Genomic DNA, 13641 nt, shown 5'->3' with positions numbered 1-13641 from the left:
GTACTAAGAGATGTGAAGCACATCTTGTATGTGTGGATAAATCTGACTTCCTCAGGAACCCTAGCTAGGCAAGGTTACATGACATGCCTTGGTTTAGCAATGTAAAATTTCTAAGGGTTCCTAGTAACTTAAGACGTTGTTAAAGGAAACAATTTTTATTATTCAAAAGCCAAACCAATTAGGAAGACTTGGTCTCCAGTCTTGAAGACTTATTCTTTGAACTATGGCATATAAGGCTTGGCCATATGAGTGAGAATAGTTTGGAGGAACTATTTTTTTAGGACTAATACTTGGAGTAAAGTACAAAAGTGTTGATCATTGTGAACATTTTATTGTGGGTAAACATAGGAGAGACATTCGAATAGAATAGAAAAGGAAGCAATCAGAAAATTCTTGATTAACGTCCTTTGTATGTGATCTATTGAGTGTGAAGGCTTTTGGCGGTGCATCTTACTTTGTTATATTTATTGCTTGTGCTCTAAGAAATTGTGTGTGCACCTCTTGAAACCAAAAGAGGGACATTTGCACTCACAGACACAGCAGGCTCCATACTATTCCATAACCATGTGGGTATCAAATAGTTCTCTTATCCATTCCTCAAAATTACTTCATGTATCTTTCAGAAAACTTTCCCTTGGTGCCAAGGAAAACCTTCACCTACCATGCTCAAAGAAGATAGTTTGTACCATTTAACTTCATAGTACTTATCTGCATCTTCACCCCCATCAGTAGTAACTGAGATAGAAGTCTCATTATCAATGGCACCATGTCAAATCAACAGACACTTAAAGAGTTGGATGAAATCTTTTATAACAGCACCCACGGCTCAGTTTGAATTCATACATTAGTCACATCACCGTTACATCTTCCTCAGCAGTAATACCAGCTGCACGCAACTATAATGGTTTCTGCACAACACAGAAACAAATGGCCCCTAAAGATTTATAAGAAAATCATAATCTTTGGGTTTTGTTGTCTTAAAGTATAGAAGAAGAAAATTAACGGAAAAAGATAAAGAAAGAAAGATTTGTAAATTAGAAACACAGGATCACCGCTTTGATACCAGGGTCATGAACAAAACCAGTAAACTACTTCACCTTCAAAGTAGGAAATCAGACCCCTCAAATATCTAAGCTACCCAATAGATCCATCCACAAAAACAAGATTATCATCTGCAAATAATAAGTATAAAACTGTAGCCCTTCCTTGTTTGACTATAAATACCTCTAACCTTCCTCTCTCAACCACTTTATATAGCATTTTCCCCAGGACTTCCAACACCAACAAGAATAAGAATATAGATAAAGGATCTCCTTGTATTAACCACTGATAACTCCTAAGAAAGCCTGCTAGAATGCTATTCACCAAAATGGAGAAAGATGTATTGGGCACACACTTCATAAACCATATTCTCCATCTAACACCGAAGCTCATTATTCCATCATATAATCCAAAAATCTCCAACAATACCTTCCTTGATCCTGAAGTTGATCCAGAAGTTGTGCTGTCTTAGCTAAGGACACCTTCAAGAATTTGCCCATCTTGCACAAAAGCTCCTTGTTCCAAAGCTATAATTTGGGGGAAATTGTTTTGTCTTGAAGCTAGTACTTTTGCAAATTAGAAATATCTACCGCATCCTGCTTATTGGGAGTAATCACCCAACAAAAAAAAAAAAAAATACAATTCTCCCTAGTCTAGGAATGCTCATTCCTCGATTCTCTAATCATTCTTATGAAGTCATTTTTATTACCTCTTGATAGCTCTTAAAAAAATCAATAATGAACCTATTTGGCTCTGACATTTTATCTTCAATTGTGCCTTTAATGGCCTTCCAAACCTCACCTTTCTCACAAGATCTCCTAATTCATCTAGCTTGATCAACACAAATGACCTCAAATTGAATATCGTCCAAGAACTTACCGTAGAAATCCACAATCTCATTTTTAACACTTCTCGCCTTTCATGATATTTTCATTAATCTTAAGTTTAGATATTAGGTTTGCTTGTTTGACAGCGTTAACCACCTTGTGGAAAAGCTTGGTATATTTTTTTTTTTTGATTGATAAAGAGGAAAAACTTGGTATTATTATCCCCTTCCCTCAGCCACTTGACCTTTGCATTTTTTCTCCAACTAATTTCTTCCAACTTTGAGACCCTCAATAACTCTATTTCGCATTCTCAGGCCTAAGTTTTTTCTTCCATAGAAAGACCCATTGATTCCTATTCACCTTCCAACTTTCTTGATATCTTCCAAGACTTCCTTCTTTGGTCTAGGATCCACTCCCAAATTTCTCCTTGTTCCACACTTTTATTTTTTCCTTTGGCGCTTTTAATATTTCCCAAAGCATTCCCCATCTCTTCCCCTAACAGAAACCAAAGACCTGACTTATGTGTCTGAAATCTGATTTATCTTCCCCTCTACTTCTTGGGAATCAGAACCATATAAATAGTTGGACCTATAATCTAGGTAAGCTCCTGCTTAGTATTCCTTGGTCATCGTCGTGAAATCATTTTTTATTACCTCCTAATATGCCTTGATGAACCATTGTAAACTTGTCAGTCCCTAGAGCCATGTTTTTTATTACCTCCCAAACCTCTTCTCCTCAGAAGGCTTGTCCATCCACCTTCCTTGCTCTAACTTATGCTTTCAAACTGAGCTCCATCCAATAGGGGTCTATCATATCACTATCAAAGTATAGGGAGGTGTGTCACAGTAGAATATTCCAAGATACTAGCAATCTAATATACATAATTTGTTGTACAAGACCTTATATAACTTATGTTGTCAACTGATTAGATACACCAACCACCCAAGATATGATCATTGGATGCATTAATAGGGTGTTGAGATATTTTTAGTATATCACATCTGTTTTTCAAACCTGGAGAGGAGTCAAAGTCCACGAATGGATATGTCCTCATTTAGAAGGTGGTATTGTTTCCTAGAAATTCACATAGTGGACTTGCATTGCTCGAACCACAATGGAAGTTGAATACATTTCTTTTGACGAGATTAGTATAGAAGTAGAATGGCTGAGAAACTTATTGGTGGACATACCTTGGTGTCCTAGGTTGGTGCTTTCCATTTCTATTCATTGTGCTTGCTAGGTTGTGATAGCTAAGTTTAGGAACAATACATAAAAAATGACATATCCTTACATTGGAGGCACAACTCAATAAAATTACTAGGCTTTAATGAAATTATCTCTATTGACTTTTTGAGAACAAATGAGAATTTATTGGATCAACTAAATAAAGGGTTATTGTTGAATAACTCTTATTTTATTAGTTTTAAAGGTCTTTTGTCCTTTTTAGTCTTTTCACTTATTAGACAATGTAATCACCTTAAAACCTAATTAGGGCTTAGTAATTAATCACTTTTTACTGTTCTATTATTTTCAACTTAGTATTAGAGCCTACCTCCATCGCCTTTCCATCCTCCTTGCTATAACCTTATCGCACTTCCCTTCTCTTAAATCCACCTCAAAACCTCTCGTTTTAGTTTAAATCATCACCCCTACGGGGTTTTTTTACTCCATCCCTAATCACAACATGCGATAAGGTCGTTAGACTTCATTGAAGCTTTACGGCAACAACAGGGTTGCTATTCTTAGGCTAACCGATGGCCCTAGAGGCTTGCGGCAACAATTTCTATGTTGTTTGCTACAGAAACTCGTAATAGGGTTGCTTGTTTGAGGCCTACGACACAACAAGGGCATTGTTTAGGGCCTGCAACCACAACATGGGCATTGTTTAGGGCCTACAACCACAGCAAAGGCGCTTGTTGGAGCCTACGACCACAACAACGGTGTTGTTTGGAGCCTCCGACCACAGCAAGGGTGTTATTTGGGGGCTGTGATCCCAACGGTGTTGTTTTTTGGGGCTATACTCACAAGTGGTTGTTTGAAGCTTACGACAATGACATAACTGCTTCTTGGTGCCTTACGATTGAATTAATGATTGCTCGAGTCACCCACAATCGTGTTTGATCACTTTCCATGTCTTTTACAATCGTGTATTGTCACTTCTAGGGTGTTGCGACCAGTTTTTCTTTGTGAGTAGTCCCCTCTTCTTATTTGAACTCTCTTCAAATCAAAGCACCCCGACTCTTTGATGGCTTCCTAGACGTCCTCTTCCTCAATCACCGGTAATAATGATGGATCGAGTGGTCTTCCCTCTCATTTGACTGACTTTCCGGGCATCCAAATTACCCCTGTGAAATTAGATGGTCCTAATTATCTTCTTTGGGCACGATCGATTGAAATGTTCATTGGTGGAAAATGAAAGATCGATTACCTCACAGGGGCGGACAAACAACCTACACCGACCAACACTAGTTACTCCCATTGGTTTGCTAATGATTGTATGGTTCGTTCTTGGCTAGTTACATTTATGAAACCACACATTGCTGTTGATTTTATGTTTTCCACGATAGTAAAACAGATATGAGATTTCGCAAAAAGCATCTACTTGCAACGTCAAAACAATGTTTGGATCTTTAACTTAGAGCGTGAGATCTCATGACTTTCGTAAGGTGACTCTTCCGTCACCATCTATATATCACAGCTATGTGCTCAATGAGAAGAGTTGAATTTCTATTCCTCGTCCTATGCATAGAAGATGCGTCGATTCTCGATAAGAATTGAGTTTTTTAATTTCTAGCCGATCTTCGGGATGAGTTTGAGTATGTGAGAGTTCATTTATTGGGTATAGATCCCTGTACGTCCCTCTAGACTGTGTAGTCTTATGTCTTAGCTGATGAGAGTCATTGTACAGCTGTTCTACCTTACTTTTCTAGAGACCACTCTGCTATGCTTGCTCGTATATTTTTTCCACAGTGTCCCAGCAGATCTCTGCCTAAACGTCAGTGACATAAGTGTGATCATTGTGGAAACTTGGGTCACGTGAAGGCCCGTTGATATGCTCTTCATGGTCGTCCTTATTAGCACCGTCAACTGTTTGACCGATCCTCAGCTCAAGTAATCTCTCAGTCGACTTCTGATCAAGCTTCTCTTCAGCTACTACATCCTCTTCGAAGTCGGTATCTATGTCCCAGGCTGAGCCTAACAAGTTCAGGCAATTCTTCAATCAGATGGAGACTTCATCTCAGTCGATTTCTACTTTCGCTCACTCAGGTACCTTTATATCTACACACAGTGTTTCCACCACTTCCTCACTATGGATCATTGATTCTAGCGCCTCAAATGATATAACTGGTACGTCCTTCCTGTTCACAACATATAGTGTTTGTTCTGGTCATTGCAAGATCCGTCTTATTGATGGTTCTCTGTCTTTTATAGTTGGTCAAGGTAATTTTTTTATTACACCTTTTTTATCCTTAACTAATACATTGCATGTTCCTCAACTTACTACTAATCTTATATCTATTAGTAGCATTACCAAAAATTTGAATTGCAATGTAATTTTTTATCCCTTTCATTGTGTCTCTCATGATATGGGGTTGAAGAGGATGATTGGCACTGGACGTGAAGTAAATGGCTTGTATATCTTGGACGCACCCGTTTCACCTAAGACACATTCTATTTCTCAACCTAATAGTAGTAGTAGTTAGTTTAATAAGGCATTTGAAATGCGTTGGCACTTATGCATAGGCCATATTTCCTTTGGATATTTGAAACACATGTTCCCTGTTTTATTTAATAATAATAATTTGCTTGATTTTTCTTGTGAAATTTGTCAATTAGCTAAATAGTGTGTTCTCATTATCTTATTAGTTTGAATACTACTGCATCTGCTATGTTTGACTTAATTCACTTGATGTATGGGGTCCTTCTCCCGTCATCTCCACTCAGTTTTTGCTATTTTTTCTTGTTCATCGATGACCACAGTCGTACCACTTGGGTCTATCTTATGAAACATTCAAGCAATTTCTTGCTATGGTTCATACCCAATTTGGTCCTACAGTCAAGACTTTCCGTTCTAATCATTGTACTGAGTACACCTATAATGAGGTATTGAAGATTTGTTTAGAGTCTAGCATTGAGCATCAAATATCCAATGTTAAGACTCCTCAGCAGAATGGTCAATTAGAAAAGAAAAATCGTCATATTTTAGAGTTAGCTCGTGCTTTCTCTATTGGTAAGAACGTGCCACAATCTTTTTGGGCCGAAGCAGTTCTTACTGCTGTCTATCTTATTAATTGGACCCCCTCTCGGGTTCTTCAGTTTGTCACGCCCTTCTCTAAGCTCTATCTTGATTGTCCCTTGTTTCTACTTCCTCCGTGTGTGTTTAGGTGCATTTGCTTTATTCAAATTCTTGACCAAACTTGTACTAAACTTAACCCTAAGGCCGTAAAATGTATCTTTTTGGGTTATTCCTCTACCTAAAAGGGATACCATTATTACCATCCTTCTTCTCGAAGGCATTTCATTTTTTGGGATGTTTCCTTTTTTGAGCATATCCATACTATACCCTGAGTCAGTTGGCATTCAGTTTGAGTGGTTCCTTCTAGATTCCCCTGATGATGATCTTTCTCCCTTATTATTTTCTCTTCCCATGCTTATTCCTCTGTTTTCATCCCCTGTCAGTTTGTCCCCTCCTCAATTGCAGGTTTACTCTCGGCGGTCACACAATCCTACCATCACTTCAATGCCAGACCAGCTCACTTCCTCGCCTCCAGCTCCGCCTCCTACCGTCCTTTGTGATAATCGTCCTATTGCCACTCGCAAGGGTAAACGCATTTGTACATATCTAATTTTTAATTATGTATCTGATTCCGCTCTCTCACCTCCTATCAGAGTTTTCTTGTCTTTATTTTCGTTGTTTCTCTTCTTAATATTGTTGCAGATGCTATTTCCCATCCTGAGTGGTGAGCCGCTATGATTGATGAATTGAATGCTCTTGAAAAAACTCAGAATTGGGATTTAGTTCTCTTCCGCCTGGGAAGAAGGTTGTAAGATGCCGCTGGGTGTTCACCATTAAGCATAATCCCAATGGTTCTATTGCTCGTTATAAGGCCCGTCTAGTGGCTAAAGGTTATATTCAGACTTATGGGATTGATTACTAGGAGACTTTTGCTCATGTTGCCAAGATGACCACCATTCGAGTTTTTTTTTTCTGTTGCTGCTATCAGAGGGTGGCTCCTTTTCCAGTTAGATATCAAGAATGCATTTCTTAATAGTGATCTTTAAGAAGAAGTCTATATGGTCCAACCTCCTGATTTTCTGACTTCTGCTTCTTCTAGACATGTTTGTCGTTTTCGTTGTTCTCTCTATGGACTAAAGCAGTCTCCTCATGCGTGGTTTGAGCGTTTTACCAAGGCAATGCATCAATTTAGTTTCCATCAGAGTTCTATTAATCATACCCTTTTCCTGTGTCACTCTTAGGGTAAAATTGTTGCTTTGATTGTATGTGGATGATATTGTCCTTTTTAGAGATGATTGTGATGGCATTGCCGAGGTAAAATTCTACTCAGGACGTCAATTTGAGATTAAGGACCTTAGGCATCTTCGCTATTTTTTTGGCATTTAGATTGCGCGATCCCATTCTAGTATCTTTATCTCTCAGCGTAAATATGTCCTTGATTTACTAAGTGACTCTAGTCAGCTTAGTTCTCGTCCTGCCGATACTCTTATTGAGCAGAATCACAGGCTGGTTGAGGGGGAATGTTTGATAAATATTGGCCAGTATTAGCGTTTTGTGGGAAAATTGATCTACTTGTCTATGACTCATCCCAGCATTGCCTATGCTATTAGTGTTGTAAGTCAGTTTATGCACTCTCCTCGCATTCTTCATCTTACTGTTGTCTATCGTATTTTTAGATATCTTAAGGGATATCCTAGTCGAGGTATTTTGTTCACTAATCATGGTCATCTTTACGTTGAAGCATAGACAGATGCAAATTATGTTGGTTCAGTGACTGATAGACGGTCCACTTTTGGGTACTGTACTAAAGTTGGTGGCAACTTGGTAACTTGGCCCAGTAAGAAACAGGATGTGGTTTCTCGGTCCAGTGCTGAGTCAAAGTACAGAGTTATGGCATTTGGAGTGTGTGAGTTGTTGTGGCTCAAGACCTTACTAGCTGATTTGTGTCTTCCAATGACAACCCATTTTTCACTATATTGTGATAATAAATCAGCTATTAAAATAGCGGCAAATCCGTTCAGCATAACAAAACGAAGCATATTGAAGTTTATCGACATTTCATTAGAGAAAAGATTGTTTCTGGGCAGATCTGTACTCCCTTTATTTCTACATCTCAGCAACTTGCTGATATTCTTACTAAAGGTGTTAGCAAAGCCGCCTTTGAAGGTGTCTTGTCCAAGTTGGGTGTTGCTACATCCACGCACCAACTTGAGGGGGAGTGTTGAATAACTCTTATTTTATTAGTTTTATAGGTCTTTTGTCCTTTTTAGTCTTTTCACTTATTAGACTATGTAATCACCCTAAAGCGTAATTAGGGCTTAGTAATTAATCACTTTTTACTGTTCTCTTATTTTCAACCGTTATTTAGAGAATTAAATGTGGTGTTCAAAATCAAGAGATGAGCATATGAGTAATACAAAATAAATAATCTCAATGGGAACTTAACATATGTGGCTGGAGATCCCAAGATCTAGGTTCAACTGGAAAACTACTTGTGAATAATTAGTGCATCACATTATACTCTGAGAAATCTATCTCCTTTCCATCCCCTATGCTTGCATATAGTGCTACTTGCATTATGAAAGTGTGAGTATTAACTCTTATATATCTTGCTTAATAACTATGGTGTAGTAGGATTCTCTAAATATTTCACCTATTTGAGTGTAGAAATGGGGCCACTTGTGAAAATTCAAGCTGATTCTCTTAAGCGTTCACGAATGTTGGGATTTGCTCATGGCCAAAATGAGCACACTCCTAGAAATCAACTACAATTAAGGAAAGTTTTAGGTGCATTGACTAGTATGTTGTCTTGGTTTATATCAACACTTCAGAGTTCAGATAGCTCAAGACATTGCATTCACTGGACAACTTCTACCCAATAGACTTAGACTTTATACGTGAAGGAATAAGTCCAAAATACACCTTTTACCCACAGAAGAAATTTCCATCTCAAATTCTCCTTTCATTGTGATTTTCACATGTGAGGAATAATTGTATGTTGTAAGGTTCTTGTACTCTTTCGTGACTTGTTGGCCTTCTTTGGGCCTACTTTTAGGTGGAAAAAGAACATTTATTTTAATATTTCTTAGTGGTCCCATATCTTGTGTGTGTGGATATGATTTCCATAAGTTAAGGTGAACCTTACAAAACTAGAGTGAATGTAAATGATGACCCCAATATGATCTTTGCATTAGTTTTAGATGTTTTCTTCTCTTCTATCTTAAGGGCACTCTTAGTCCCACATTGGATAGGGATAAGAATGGTGGGAGGTATATATGTATGTTATTTCTTCACCTTTCTCTTGGCAAACACCCACTCAGAGGAGATAGAGTGAGAGGACATATGCAGGCCTGCAATTGTGGGTGGCATAAACTCTCTCCTTTTCATCTTTTTTGCTCTGTTCTTCATTTTGTGAAAGTGAGAGTTCTCTAACAACTATTACGTAACATTTGACTGAAATCTTGAAACTGTAAGTGCAGCCTTTCCAAGATTGTCACTGTTGAATATGGGAGGTCCATGTCTTAGTCGACCCAAATCAATAAGTTAATCTACTTTATTTTTATAGATTCAAGATTATGTCTACCATTCCTGGATTAGTTTTGAGGAAGATTTCTTCATCTTTATGTTTCGAATAAAAGTAGTCTCTCTTCTTTAGTTCTTAATTTCTTTGTTAGTTAAACAAAACCATTTTTTTTGTCATTGAGACCGAAATTCCCTCCTTATTCCAACAAGAAGTAGAGTAACCCTGTTTATAACCAAGAAATGGAAGGAATTATGGAGTTGATATATAACACACTACTTCATCACTAAATCATCATAATGGTACATCCAAAGACAACTCTCTCTATTTATCAAAAAAAAAAAAAAAAAGAGACAATTCTCTGTTCTATTTACACTGAATAACTATAGTAGTATACAAATGAAAAAAAAAAAGAGATCTATATTTTTTCCCTAGTCTTCAAGATTGTTATCTGCTATAGGAGAAAAACCTATTATATATGTTGTATTAGTTTAATGTATGCCAAGAGCTTGAATTCTTCTGATCAATGATAAAGAAGTAGCATTTCTACGCTGCCATTCTTCCCTTCTCTCCTTTCTCTGCGCTTCTTTCAACCACTTATCATTCCCGTCAAGTGTGCTGACAATCTGCCTCATACTCGGCCGCAAATCTGGGTCAGAACGTGTGCACGCCATGCCCAATCTCACCAACCTCACTAGTTCCCTATCATCATAGTCTCCATCCAACCTCCAGTCTGCTAATTCCACCAATGCCCGCCTCCGGACCTCAAATTCACGAACCTTTTTTACTAGTAACACCTCGGGCTTCCGGAAGTCAACTGCCATTCTACCACTCACCACCTCAAGCATCACGACACCAAAGCTATAAACGTCGGCCAAGGGAGTTGCCTCACCAGAGTCTACATATTCTGGTGACATGTAGCCAAATATCCCACGAACGGACCCTTCTGGATTGGCAACAATATGATGGCCGTGCTCATTTCGTGTCAGGAATTCAGCGAGGGCGAAGCTACTAAGACGAGGGTTCATGTCGGGATCAAGAATGATGGCAGAAGAGGTTATGTTTCTATGAATTACTTGCTCATCCCATTCCTCATGTAGATAAAGTATAGCTGATGCAAGTGATTTTATTATGCTGTACCGATGACGCCACTGTAAGATTGGGTGTCCACTCTCATGATGAAAGAGGAGATGACTGAGCTGATAACGTGCTGAGTAATCATAGACAACAAGCATCTCACCTTGCTCAGTGCACCAACCACGGAGAAGTACGAGGTTTCGGTGACGAAGTCTTTTAAGGTTTCGAAGCTCATCTGAAAAACGGGCTCTTAGTGCAGGACATGTCTTCATCCCAAGACGCTTCACTAAGACATGGTGATGGTTTTCGAGGTACCCATGGTAGGCAGTACCGAAGTCCAACTCTGCAACTCTCCGGTCTTCTGAAAAATTGTTCGTTGCAGTTACGATTTCCTTATAGGATATTTCTTGCGGTGTGTCAACCGAGGGGAAAGTGATTCGACGGTGTCGGCTACTGTCACTGCAAGAGCTTCCAATGTCATCATCCCCATTGTCAGCAGTCACAAACATTGTTCCACCTGTCGCTGTTGCATAACTAGATGTGGTAGTAGATGTAGCAGATATGGTTTTGGTGGTGGTGGTGTTGGTGTTTGATGATGACGATAAAGAAATGTAAAAAGGGTGTGAGTGGAACAATGGGAGAGCGGGCAATTCACCACTAAAATTACCCGAAAGTGCTTCCACCACCCATTTCATGGTGGGCCGTAATTGTGGGTCATTAAGCGAGCAAAGTAAGCCAAGATGGATTAGACGTTTCATGTCCAAAAATCTGTATGATCCTTCTCTTAGCCGACTATCGCCGGCTTGTGAACACTTTCCCTCATCAGCCAGCCGCCGGACCCAGTCAAGAAGCACAATTTGCTCATCTGGGTATGTAAGATCGACAGCTCGTCTACCCGACGCCACCTCCAACGTTACAATCCCAAAGCTGAACACATCGGATTTTGCTGTCGCCATGCCACGTCTCTGGAAGCTCTCGGGTGGTAAATACCCAATTGTTCCACCAATTCTAGTTGTCTCTGCCAATCGAAACTGGCGACTGCTGTTGGCGGATGATGATGAAGGTAGTAATGGTGCGGTGCTGGTGGGGAATTGAAGCTCATGCTCTAGCCACCTAGCCAAGCCGAAGTCCCCAAGCCGGGCATTGTACTGAGAGTCAAGCATCACGTTACTTGTCTTCACGTCACGATGGATGATTTGCGTTTCGAGCTGCTCATGGAGATAGAACAGTGCTGCTGCAAGACCAGACACAATTCTTGAACGACGTTCCCAACTGAGAGGTTCCATCCTGGGCATATCCGGTCTTCGAAAAAGTATTTGGTCAAGACTGCGGTGAGGCATGTAATCATAAACAAGCAATAATTGGTCTTCATGAATACACCATCCCCTCAAGCGGACAAGATTACGATGGCGAAGCTGAGCCACAGCCATTAACTCAGCCACAAATGTCTTCTCGAACCTCTCTCCTTTCTCCGCTACACACTTTACCGCCACCACGGTCCCATCACTCGGTAACACCGCTCTATACACACGGCCGAAGCCTCCACTACCAAGAATCTCGTCCTCACTAAATCCATTCGAACCAATATAAAGCTCGGTGTAGCTGAATATCCTTGGGTTATTACTGCAAGCCTTTTCTGATAGTTCCACACCTACCATATCCTCGAAATTGCCCGAAAACTGTTTTTTGGTACAAAACGCGAACCATCTCCGATCATAGAGACGATAAAGTAATTGGTGAATGAAGGAAAGAATCCGCCCATGGTAGCAATGTTGTTCTATATGTTTTTTGCTCGAAACCCGCTTCCGATAACAACCGGATGGCTCGATTTCATCGAGATCATCCGGTAATATGAAGCAAAGGTGATTAAGCTGCATGGGATCAGTTGAAGAAGATGGAGGGATGAAGGAAGGAAGGAAGGTGTTTGTTATGTGTTATGTTGTGTGGTTTTGTTATACCTTTTCTGTGGTTTTTATTCAACTCTTCCTTATGTTTGCATTTTGACTTAAAGGTATGAACCGGCCAACAATAACCTACTACTTCTATTGACATCAGCACAGAAGAAATTTTTGAATTTTGGGTGATTTCTAAGTTCTAGAAAAAACACAATCCTTTGATTTGTTGTGCACGTGTGAACACAGTCCTTTATAAGAGAAGGTTCCTTTTGCCCATTTAAGACATGGGACCCAATTTATCGTTTTTTGATAACTTTAAATAAAAGGAAATCAGAAATGAGGGCCCACTTTAAATCAGGCAATTGTGGACAGCTAATCATGCCGGACATCATGGAGAAACTATTTGATGTGTCTCCGCCGTATAATAGTCGATGTCATCGTACCTACACCTGTCATCTCATGAAGGTATCTTCTTTCGGTGGTTGGTTGCCTACAACCTATCTCCCCTCCCTCTTCATTTTCATTTTATTGGAATGTGTGATGGGACATGTGTAATTCATTTGGGACTCTAAAGTCATAGATTTTGAATTTTCCCTACAACTAGTTGAAATTTTATAGGGAAAAACAAATTTTTTTTAGATGTTAATGTGAAAGTGGGGTTTTCATCTGAGTGAAATATTACCTCACAAAGACTTTACCATCTAATGATGATGACACCTTTCCCACATTATATCATTAATATAATATAAAATATATAATAATTTTTTATATTCGATTTTATCTTTAGGTAAGGGCAGTTTGGTAATAATTGGAATCAATATTGTACTTCATAGATTGTGATGATGATTTTTTTTTTTTTTTTTTTTAAATAAAACTAGTGAGTGGCACGTGTGATTGCATGAGTTACAAAAGGTAGTATTTATAATCTTAGAATTGTCTTTTAGGGTTTGTATGATTCCAATGGAAAATAAACCTAAAAATATAATTTTTAGATAAATGATGACATATTTTCATTGGAATTCATTTTTTCTAATAAAAATCGAT

The 13641-nt window shown here is 39.0% G+C and overlaps 1 protein-coding gene across 1 annotated transcript; it reads right to left on the bottom strand.

The window, feature by feature from the left end:
- Window positions 1-9857: 9857 nt before the first annotated feature.
- Window positions 9858-12713, bottom strand: AP4.3A (protein kinase family protein). The gene has a single exon (XM_086451754.1). It carries the CDS (start codon window positions 12577-12579, stop codon window positions 10117-10119), a length of 2463 nt encoding a protein of 820 aa, XP_086307880.1. The 5' UTR covers window positions 12580-12713; the 3' UTR covers window positions 9858-10116.
- Between the last annotated feature and the right edge of the window lie 928 nt (window positions 12714-13641).

This window comes from Akebia trifoliata, chromosome 8 (assembly GCF_017979445.1).
Source record: "Akebia trifoliata isolate Shusen 1 chromosome 8, ASM1797944v1, whole genome shotgun sequence".
NCBI classification, from domain to species: Eukaryota; Viridiplantae; Streptophyta; class Magnoliopsida; order Ranunculales; family Lardizabalaceae; genus Akebia; species Akebia trifoliata.
The sequence above is the reverse complement of the archived record's forward strand: the minus strand, read 5'-3'. Positions and strand labels throughout refer to the sequence as shown.